General features: G+C 37.6%; 1 protein-coding gene across 1 annotated transcript; it reads left to right on the top strand.

Annotated features, from left to right (window-relative positions):
- Positions 1-7,891: 7,891 nt before the first annotated feature.
- On the top strand, positions 7,892-11,730 carry LOC311289525 (SE-cephalotoxin-like; the record flags this gene model as incomplete). The annotated part of the gene is made up of 4 exons (XM_084407599.1): positions 7,892-10,517; positions 10,691-10,827; positions 10,975-11,090; positions 11,216-11,730. 4 exons carry the CDS (start codon positions 7,892-7,894, stop codon positions 11,340-11,342), a joined length of 3,006 nt encoding a protein of 1,001 aa, XP_084263725.1. The 3' UTR covers positions 11,343-11,730.
- Between the last annotated feature and the right edge of the window lie 385 nt (positions 11,731-12,115).

Raw genomic sequence — 12,115 nt, 5'->3', positions numbered from 1 at the left:
TACAGAAAATGCATGTGCCTACTACATTACAATTTAGAGTGATCTGTTATCAGATGTGACTGTCTTAAGTTATGTCAAAATGTACGTATACAAATCACACAGTTAGCTAAAAATGTATTTATTTAAACAATGTAATAATTTAAGACAGAAACAATGAGTTCATCACTTCTTAGTTGTCACATTTTTACAAGCTGCCAGTAGAATATTACAAAGATATCCATTATTGGTCCTCATCTTCATAGGGAAGATGCCCAGGTACACTGGTTTTAAAATGCATTCAATAGCCTACTTAATGACAATGTTTTATTTATGTCTACATTTATATATTGTCAGTAAGAAAGGATAATATTGCAATCACGAAAAATATATCCACATTTCCTCCAACATCTCCCAATTGCTGGCTGCCTGATTACAGATGTCTTATTTTGGGAGTAATAAAAAACCTTTTGTTTTCTCAAACAAATTCGCTTCTACTGTCTGAACTTCGAAGTTTCTCATGTTTGTCTAGGTTATACTTGATGAACAGTTTTTGGAAGTTATCAAGTCCCTCTCATATAGATGAAGTAATATGAAGTTAACCCATTGTTTAAATCATCCATCAAACTGTACTGGTTTAAATCGTATATCATGTGATGTCCATCTAAGTAGCATCCATTGTCTCTCCAATTTAGGATTTCTAAGTTTCCTAAACAAACCTTCAAGGGAAGTTTTGCCCAACAATTCAGTTTTTCTAATTATGTATGTTGAAAAGTTCAAAACTTGAACTTGAAAATGACAACAAAACAAGAGTTTGTTGTTTGAATTGCCATGAATTCCAGATGACCACTAGGGGTCTTTGTTACTGTTTCATGTCCACACTTTCTATAGTGAAGCATTGTCCTTTATTTATTTTTTAAACCTTGCCATCCTCTTCTTCTTCTTGTCATGTGATTCATTAGCTTTAGTATAAATAGCCCAGTGTTGGTTCTAGTCTTTGTCTGGTTTTGTACCTGTATGATCGTGTTTTCTGGTGAGTTATTCTGGTGTTTTTTTGTTTTTCTCTTGTATCTCAACAATATCATTCTTTTTCCTAAAATGATTGATTACTCAAAGCTTTTTAGCACCATGTATGTAGTAGCAATCTGGTAGTCAGTGGTCTGGTAGCTGTAGTTTTTACATCTGGTCCTTTGACAAAATTTGAATGTACTTGATTTTATAGACATTAAGTATTTGCCCATACAGAGATGGGTAGAGTATCCAAAAACTGTACTCAAGTAAATGTACAAGTAATAATCTTAATAGATACTTGAGTAATGTTTTCATTGGATACTTTTTTACTCTTACTCAAGTAGCTAATATAAACATAGATATCTAATTTAAATGATTATATTATTATCATAATTATATATCTTTGCAACAAACACAGGAGAGAGAAGCATTATTTCTCTAATAATAACAAATACAGCTACATTTTGATTATTAGACAATGTCAAAATGAAGTAAACCTGCAGAGTTTTGTGTTCAAACGTATGTAAAGGGAACCATGCACTGACACTGAGAAAAAAACAAGTGAAAACTCTTCACCCTCATGATCGCTACTGAACATCTGAACACAAACAACAATCTTTTTGCATCTGTTCTCCAAAATGTAATTAAATATTTCTGCATTAACCGTGTAAACTGGTTTACTTAGTCTAAGCAAAAGCATTTGTTTTCAAGACAAACAGGTTGCCGCCACTGCACAATACCCACAAATTACCATGGGTTGATGGGTGTTAATTTCATACTCTGTGAACAATGGTAGCTTTTGTAATGTATAAATTAAGGTATATGTCCAAAAAACTGGTAATGTCATAATCTGTAGCAGTGGTATCGTGAGTCAAGCCAGTTAATTTACATGTTACCACATGTAATTTGCTGAACAGATTTGATTTAGGAATTAAGCTCAACTGAACCTGCTTGATGCGCGAGAACAAACCTCTTGCGCAGGCCAAAGAGGTGATGGATGTTTATGTGAATAAAAGCCAATAATATCTGTCTACAGAGCCACAGTTTTGCCCCAGCAGTTTCACCTGTTGCTCGCAGGTCTTCAGGCTCCTTTACTGAAATAAAACAATGCTTGTGTCATGAACACTTTAATCTTTTACGTTTTTCCCTCCAAAAACAGAACAGCCTGGTATAATATACACACTTGATTTTTCAAAGCCTGGCATAACAAACAAACTTTCGAATAGACATTCAAAGGGTAATTATTAGTCTAAAGTCAAGATAACTCTTTTTTTTTTTTTTTTTTTACCTTTATTTAACCAGATGATCTCATTGAGATTTAAACCCTCTTTTTCAAGAGACCTGGCCAAAATGGCAGCATATTAGTGCATAGTTACAAATATGATCACCAAGCATACGCACAACAACATTTAAACAAGATCCTCAAGATACATAACAAACAACATCAAACTGCTTAAAAGTACAATTTATACCTACCATAGGTTTAAAAAGATTTAGTTATTTTAAAAACAGTGACAACAATTTATGGCATCTATTTCCAAAACTTTCATGCGTTGTTTAAATTCACCAAAAGAAATCAGAGTTCGTAATTGCAAATCAGTCTGTAATGTGTTCCAGGTGGCCGGGGCTGCATAACTAAAAGCCTTCTTAGCTCTGTACTCTAATTCCCTAAGTTAATTAATTCTGCCTGGGTTGAAAGTGTGAGCATATTATTAATTTGATACAATTTAATTTACATTTACCTTTTAGTACGGACATACCATTATTTTGCCATTACCATATTACCATTGATAATTTACTATAAAATTATACAAGCGCAATTATACCAAGTAAAAAAATGTTTTTTTAAATAATCAAATTTCAGGGTTGTAAAAGGATGACACTCTAGCGTTTTTGTTGTCCCTAACCTCTGACATGAATAAGTGCATGTCCCCTTTGTTTTTCATATTTCGGGCTTTGGGCCCTTATTTCGTCATATTCATCCAGAAGTTTGTCGTGATGTGCACGCAGTTGAGCAAGGGCATTCAGTGCATCTTCATCCTCCATGCAGACAATATGTGGTGGCAAGTATTTAAAGGAAGTAAAATAATGGCAAATGAAAAAAATATGCATTGCATTAACCGTGCTTGCATTTTAATGCATTGTATTTTTAGGGCTTGCATTTTTTATGGGCTGAAATTCAGCATGGTTGAATATTTAAGCTGTGAATATTTCAATTCAAAACATTTCAAACACATTTTCATTATTAAAAATGAAATAATCCATATTCACCTTTCATAATTTCACTTCACCAGCAAGTGGTGCAAAAGCGTGTGTTGTTGACGAAGAGCCGAGCAACAGTTAGAGCAAGCCATTCATAAAAACTAATTTACAGCAATGTAAGTGTATTTGTGATTATACTGTTTTATGTTAAATTCAGTGTCTTCACGGTTACTTTTCCTGTGTAGCCTACATGCATCTTTCTCTACCGTGAACGAGATTATAATGTTATTATCCAGATGCGATCGGATGTACAGATCCAATGTGACATTTGAGGTTGACATATATTTCTCTTGGTTGTTTAGTTGCCTTAAATTTATATTGCGGCGATGTGCTGCATGCAGTAGGCTACTAGGGTTTCCCTCAATACTTAAGGACATATAAAATGCTTAACATAGCTTAATGGACTAATACAGTGATATAAAAGACCAAACTCGCACCTTATTGGGGATGTAGGCTGTACTATACTGTATATGCTACAGGCAAGCAGATGGACTCAGAATATGAACTTAAAGGATTAGATCACCCTGAGCTGATCAACAAACGGACAGGGAACGACGTTATCACGTTGAAAGGTCACGCTTAAAACTGTGGCTCTGCGGCTCTGCAGTCAGACCCTTCTCATAAAAGCCTAGATTCAATCTGTTCATCATATAAAGCGATCAAGTCTTTTCAGAAATGTTGGACTAAACTGCTCAATTCATATGGATTAGTGTTACGATCTCTTTATGAAAAAAGTCTATACATTTTTTCTTTTTTTTTTGAAAATGACCTATCGTTTCGCTAGATAACAACCTCTTCTTCAGCTGTGATCGCGTACAGCCCGTTTAAACACTTCAAAGACTTTTGAAACTGCATTGATTTGGCCTTAAAAACGTTGGTAACCAATGAAGTCCATTGTTAGAAGAAAACTCCAGAAATGTTTTCCTCAAAAAAAATACTTTCACTGAGGAAAGAAAGACATGGATATCTTGGATGGCATTGGGGTGAGTGAATTATTAGGAAATTTTCATTTTGGGGTGAACTAATCCTTTAACGCGCAAAGTTTAATGCTGAGCGTTTCACAGTGATAGACTGGCATAAAGTTGGCTTGACATTGGACATTCGCACATTTAGGGACCGTCTCTAAAATGACATACGACATTGGTATACACGTTTCTAACTTCAATAGCATTTGAATAGAACGACTTACAGTCATAAAACCATCTGTAAAGTGTTCATGTAGGTGTCTGGCATAATGCGCACCTTTTAGATTTTTTTATATTTATTCAAATATAATGAAGTTTGCTATTTAAGTTAGAAACGTGTATGCCAATGTTGTATGCAACTTCAATCTTTAAATGTGCAAATGTCCAATGTCAAGCCAATTTTAAATTTACATTTAGCAGATGCTTTTATCCAAAGTGACTTACAGTTAAACTAACAATAGGACAACAATATGCAAGTCCTATGATCCTTCCCAGTTTAATCTAATGCAGTAGCCTATATATATATAGAGAGAGAGAGAGAAGAGAAGAGAAGAGAAGAGAAGAGAAGAGAAGAGAAGAGAAGAGAAGAGAAGAGGAGAAGAGATGAGAAAGTGTTGATTTTATGCCACTATATCACTGGGACACACTCAGCATCAAACTTTGCGCGTTAAATTCATATTCTGAGTCCATCTGCTTGCCTGTAGCATATATATAGTACAGCCTACATCCCCAATAAGGTGCGAGTTTGGTCTTTTATATCACTGTATTAGTCCATTAAGCTACGTTAAGCGTTTTGTTCCGACAGAAGGGGAATCCTTGAGTATGATGAGGTATTGAGAGAAACCGATTACAATCCCGTTCATGGTAGAGAAAGCTGATAACGTAGGCTACTACACAGGGAAAATAGCAATGAGGTCATTAAATGAAACATAAACACTGCTTTTGTGTCTTTATCATCTTTTCCGCATATATACTGACTGAGATAATCATCACAAAAACGTAATGCATGCTCAATTGCTATAAATTAGTTTTAATGAATGAATGGTGCTCTAACTGTTGCTCTGGTCCTTCGTCAACAACACGCGCTTTTGCACCACCTGCTGGTGAGGTCGACTAACAGCAGATGGAGAGTATACTCGGTAATCTACTGCTTTTCCTGCAGTTCCTGGATGTCAATGTTGAATTTACTGTCGAATTTGAACCACTGAATTTGTGGAAGCGCATTTGCAAAGCGAAATAATATGGACCTGTTGAATATTATAGGTTGTATTTTTAAACAGTTTGAATATTTTGGAAGTGAAATATGAAAGGTGAATATGGATTATTTAATTTTTAATAATGAAAATGTGTTTGAAATGTTTTGAATTGAAATATTCACAGCTTAAATATTCAACCATGCTGAATTTCTGCCCATAAAAATACAAGCCCTAAAAATACAATGCATTAAAATGCAAGCATGCATTTTTTATTTATTTTTTTCAAGTAGAGCCATTCAACAGTAGCCTGACTACGTCAGACTTCCTACTTCCGCTAATTTCATTTCGCTCCTGTAGTCAGTCTGAGATAGCAGCTTTCAGTTTTCCACCGGCCTTCAGACGGCCGGCCAATCAACGAACAGAGGGCGGGCTGAGAGCCATGATGTAGACGCTGATTGTACCGTGGTGGATGCGTAGATTTACTTCACATAATCTGCAAAAGTCGTTCACAGCCATGTTCACTCCGGTATTTCGCTCGATGGTTTAGTTTTTGCATCATACATGCGTTTACAGTGGAAGTTAGATGCGGCTGAGCATGCGCATAACACACGCCATAACCAAACGTTATGTGATTGGCTTACGGGTAACCAATGATTTTAAACTTCAGACAAGCGCCCCCCCGCGAGAAAGAAAACACTTTTCAATTATGCCCTTCCAGACTCTTTCTACGAAGCAAAGTGAAGTAGCAGAGTCTGGTATTACCAGGCTAATTCAACAGGCTTTTTTGTTTCAAAAACATTTGGCATTATTTTACTTCCATAGTATTTGCTCTTCAGCAGCTGGTGATTTTCCTTTAACCATTCAACACCTTCTCTGATGCTGCTCATCACATTGCCGTTCTTTATGAAAAATATTTGAAAATTAACAGCAATCAACAATTTTGACCCCTGGTGGTTGTTGGACATCTTATCTCCATGTCAACTACACAGCCTAATTTTACAGTTCTATATTTTGATATTGTGCATGCCACCAGGGCATTAGACAATAGATACATCATGCTTAAAGTGATACAGTTGTACAAAATAATGCATAATGTTCCATTTGAACTAAGATTACGATTTTAACGCATAATGAAAATGTGCATGAGTTTCAGATGAATTTACAGGTATCAATATATTTATTCTATGTTTATATATGACTCAGTAAAGCCCTGACATTCGGTTCTATTTATTTAATGAATCATAATGCAATCGTATTATTCAACGCGCCATTATTATGTTTGAGACATCAACCACTGGTCGATGACCATAATGTTTGTATAAACTGTGGGTAACAACTGGTAAAATGTACACCTAGGTCATAAAAACCATAATAGTTTCTTCTCAGCCATGTCAACAATTGTTCATGAGCGAAATCTCCTCCCATCCGTTGTCTGATTGGCCTTTCGAAAGGATTCCTGGGTAGTTAAAGTGTGTGGAGCCTGCATCCATGCGGGTTTCGCGGAAGACCGCTTCAAGGGTACAAAGGGGGCGCTGCTGAGCACACTTCAGAGCGGTAAAATGCTGAATGGGATGGCCTACGGACTCGTAGACTCAGCATGCACGCGCAATTTAAGTCCACGAGACCGAAAGTCCACATGAAGTGTGCCATTTGGGACAGGGCCAAGAGCATTTTAAATATTTAGGGAAATAATTCCCTTCCACTGCCGTAACATGCATCTCAACGACATAAAACTCTCTCAAACTCTCACGACAAAATGCGCATGCGCAGGCAAAACTGCTGTGGAGTAAAACTGTGGCTCTGCGGCTCTGCGGTCAGACCCTTCTCATAAAAGCCTAAATTCAATCTGTTCATCAAATGTTGGACTAAACTGCTCAATTCATATGGATTAGTTTTACGATCTCTTTATGAATTTTCTGAAGTATCAAAGTGGTAGTTGTGTACAGTAGCTGTCAATGGTGGGACAGAAAGCTCTTGTTTTTCATCAAAAATATCTTAATTTGTGTTGCGAAGATGAATGAGTATGGGTTTGGAACGAAATGAGGGCGAGTAATTAATGACAGAATTTTCATTTTTGGGTGAACCATCCCTTTGAGAAAAAATACTAGGAGGAACTGTCTTCCTCTAGGAGCAGATACTACACTAACTTTACATATTATCGAGGTTCATAATGTGTTATACAATGATTTATGTTTATTTTTAATCATAATCAAACCGACAGCTCTGAATGTAAATCATTATTGAATGTTTACCTTAGTGATTTGGGGTAAATCAAGAACACATTTTTTTTTAATGTACTGGCTCAGTAAAATAACAAATCCTTTAGTGCAGTAGTATAGTAGTGCAGCTTTAACTGGAAAGAATGGACAGTGTGTGGCATTATTGATGATTGACAGATTGTGCATTAAATGACACCAGGCCACACATTCAATGCTTCTAATTACACAGTCAATCTGTCCTTTTTTAACAGGTTAAGCTATCATGGCTACTGGGAAGACTTTATTCGCTATCCTTTATCTGCTTCTATACAGCTGTTTCTGCACAGCTGAAATTGGCATCGAACAAGTCAGTCAAGCGGAGAAGGGCATGTCATTGTCTAAAGATTTTCTCCAAGGTCTCAGTGATGTGGCTGATTTTCTTTTAAAAAAAAATGAAGATAAAACTCGTGAATCACTCGTGAAAGTCCTCAAAGTGTTTGGTTCTCTTGGCAAAGTTGCAGCAAGTTTCGGCTTTATCGGGGCATTAATTAGCTTCATCTTCGCATTCATTCCACAATCAGATCCAATGCTTGAGTTCATGAAGGAACAATTTGCAGAGGTCAACCGTAAACTCGACTCTCTCTCTCTTCAAATTTCAACCCTACAAACAGAAATGGAATGGACAAACTATGCAAGCAGCTATGGCAAAGATGAGAATGTTGTCAAGAACTCCTGGGCCAAGTTAACAGAATTCATAAAGACTGCTCCTGATGCCTCCACACAGGAAGAGAAGACCAGACTGGCTGAGAGGTTCACCACTTTCTATGAAAACACTGGCACAGAGAACAGTGTTGCTAATTTATACAGATACATCACTGAGAATAATCCTGTCAGCTTGAATAAGAATCTCTTACAGCTCATCATTGAGAAATCCAATGGTGATTTTAATGTCCTGGTGCAATACACCACCTACTTCACCACTCTGATGGTTTCAGGACTAAAGTTAAATGTGTTTTATTACAAACTAAAGGGCTATAATGGTGAATTAAAGGCTCAAGAAGCAGTCAAACAACTGTCCAACACTTTATCAGCCATACAGGATGCCTTGATTGAGTGTGCTGATGACTTTGAAAAATGGGCTCTTAAGGATGCTGATAAACTTAGCAAACAACGATTCTCAAGTAGCGAAAAGCTTGCTACAGATATTAAGAATCATTTGAAGAGCAAGTTCCACTGGTTTAAATGGATAGTTATTGCCCACTCAAACGATGTTCAAAATGAGTTTACCTTTGGACAGTCAATTAACATTGATGCTCAAGAAAAGACATCAGTTCACATAATTCATCAAGATAAGGTCTCTGCTCTTGATCAAAACACTAAGAGCAACATTAAATCTAGTTTGCAAAAAGAAATGGCAATTTTGAGCATAACCCAGCAGTGTGTAACAATGAAGGAAGAGCTGCTCAACAGGTTTGGTGCTAAAGTTATCAACCAAATACAGTTTCTTCATGCTGTTAAAAAACCATCAGATTATGCACAGACAGATGTGGCGGATATTGAGCTGAGCTGTAAACTAGGAATTGTCCCCCTTAGAGACTTTAATATCTTCCTCAGAGGAAATATTGTGAAGCCTCCTTGCTCAGACGTGAATTGTAATTATGGAGAATGTAAATCCATCAAAGACACCACACAAGTATTCTGCAAGTGCAATAAGATGTTCCACGGTCCAGCCTGTGAGGAAAGCATCCAAAATATTATTGACTATGCAGCTCTTGAAGGTGAAATCGATGGTATGATCTATAAGCCAGTCCCTGATCTGACAGCAATTTATTTTAGTGTCAAGGAGCTCAAAGACTACACCAAAGAAATAGTTGAGTCTGTCCGACATGACATCCAGTGGACACAAATCTTTGTAAAGTACAGCAGTGTGATTCAGAAGTTTCGCTACATCAACGCATTACATTCACATCTCAAAAACAGTACAATAACCCAACGCCACTATGTTTCTGAAGTTGGAGCTCAGTTCACTGGTGGAAACTCTTTTCAATTTTATCTCACAGACTTCAACCACATGATGATGGGCACTGGATTTGGAGACAAATACAACATTCTGGATATTTTTCGCAAGTCACTGATCCAGGACTCACAAAGCCAGTCTGGTGAGCCAGTAGAGTGCACAAAATACTACAGTAACCAGACTGATTATTTTGTGCGCTACATGTTTGCCCTTGAAAAGGAAGCTGTTTTAGCTTGGTCAAAATATCTACTGATCACTTCAAAATCAGAGAACATTGAGTTTGTTGAGAAATTTTTTCAGGATTATGTCTCACAGCAGTGGAGACTCTTCAATAAAAATGGATGTGGCCCTCTAAAGGCTGGGGATCTTCAGAACAACCACTGCGAGAAGCACTACCACAGCACAGCACAGCAGCAGGTGAAAATGAAATGTGGAGGATCATACAAGCCCTTCCCCGAGATCGTGGTGTGCTCTGGTGGGCAGTGGAGTGCCCTACCTGTGTGCTACGCTGGGCAGGTAAACGGGCGAGTTGAGTGCAAATCTGAAGGTAGAGCCACTGTCTGCAAGGCCTCGTGCTCACCTGGCTGGGGCTCCGCCACACACCCTCTGCCAGCTGAGTACAAATGCTCACAGCCGCCCTGTTCATCCTTCATACCACACAAGTGTAACGACTGCACACAAAACAGTGTTTGTAAGGACAATGAGGTCTGCACTGGCTCCTTTGGCACATGTCGTGACGCATGCCTGGTTAAACCCTGCGGAGTGAATGCCAAGTGTTCCTCCTCCAATCACGACAGGAGCTGCACCTGTGTGAGCCCATGGAAAGGAGACCCATACCAGGGCTGCAGGAGTCAGGACCTCCACTGGGTTCAGACCGGAGGAGTTCCCAGCAGTATGAAAACTCTTTTACGTTACATACACTCACATTAGATTAGGCTGATTCTTAATTTTAATGTGCTTATGTCCATGCTTTCAAATTAATGTACAGCATCACAAATCATTACATCTTTAAGCTCCTCTCAAATCATTGGGCTTTATTAACCCATAAATCCTTGTCGTTTACAGATGCTGTTCTTTCTAAAACCCAACTTGCCGTGTGCAAAGCGATCGGACCAGACGGTGGGTGGCACAGTGGATTTGTAAAGAATCAATACTGCAACTATGAATATGACTGGAAACCGTATTGGGAAAAAAGCTATGAGGTAACTCAGTACAGTGCATTATATTTATATTTTAAACACTACAGATAACAAACACATGCAGTACAGTTAAGTAGATGTCTGTAGTCAAGGAGATTCACCTCTATCCTATTTCTTCAGAACTTAAATGACTGTGTTAATAATCTGCAGGTTCTTGTTGATCCATGTGGAGGGCGTGGTTGGAAGTGGACGGAGGGGGCACAAGGGGACATGGTCTCGTATGACACATCAAAGAGGTTTCAGGGACTCAAATACTACGTGTGTAGGTTAGTGCCAATACAAATACAATTCATAATGCTCATCTTGGAGAGAAAAAAGTTTTATTGAGATTACAATGTCACTTTGTGCACGTCTGTGATGGTGTTCTAATGTGCTCTTTGTCACCCAATAGTGGGAAGAGTGATGGCCTTGTAGGGAAGCTTTTCAACACGCGAGATGGGTTTATGTGCCATATTGCCAGGTATGGGAGTACCAGGGATGGAAATTTCTATGCTCTGGTTCCACAACCATGTATCTGAAGACACTTCACCGTGATTCACTGTTCAGTGCTTAAGTTTCTCTAGTTCCTTTTCCAAGCTTTGATTTGGTGGAGGTGCAGTATTCATCTTTCAAAAGACAGACTGAACCTAAATGCACAGATGGAAAGAAGTAGCCAGCTCGCGAAAAACATTTAGGCAACTGGCACTAACACATATGGTTATTTTTAGTAATTTTTACAGTTGTGTTAAAGTGGGATCTTTTTAGGCTTAAAAAGATTTCTAAAAATGTATTAAACATTCAAATTTGATGTGAGTGAGGAGAACATTTCCACCTGTAATTCTTATATTTTTATATTGTGCAACAGACTGTACTTCTATCCTTCACAGCCTTGTTTTCTTTCGCATTAAAAAATTAAATATAGCATCAACCTGTCTCTTTTGCACATCATTCACAGCAGCAGTGGCGGTTCTAGCTTGATTGGCGCCCTCGGTGAACCACCCCTTCTGCCACTCCTCACTCCACGATGGGGAACAAATGAAAACACACACACACACATATGCATAACACCATTTTCAGGCTTGACTAATGTTGTATGTAATGTAATGTTGTAACATAATTGCAAGATTATGATACTTTAGTACAAAATATGCTAAAATGTTAAATTGTTGTTATAATAATTATTTTATAATGTCTAAAAATTACTTATTTTATCTAATGAAAAACTTGGGAATGGTATATGAGCCATTGCGTAAACCTCTGCTGCCATCTAATGGCTGTATTCATTTAATTTTTATTTTGAAAGTGTTTAGCT

This window comes from Rutilus rutilus (assembly GCF_951802725.1).
Source record: "Rutilus rutilus genome assembly, chromosome: 4".
In the NCBI taxonomy this organism is placed as follows: Eukaryota; Metazoa; Chordata; class Actinopteri; order Cypriniformes; family Leuciscidae; genus Rutilus; species Rutilus rutilus.
Note: the sequence above shows the minus strand (reverse complement) of the source record. Positions and strands in the feature narration are given on the sequence as shown.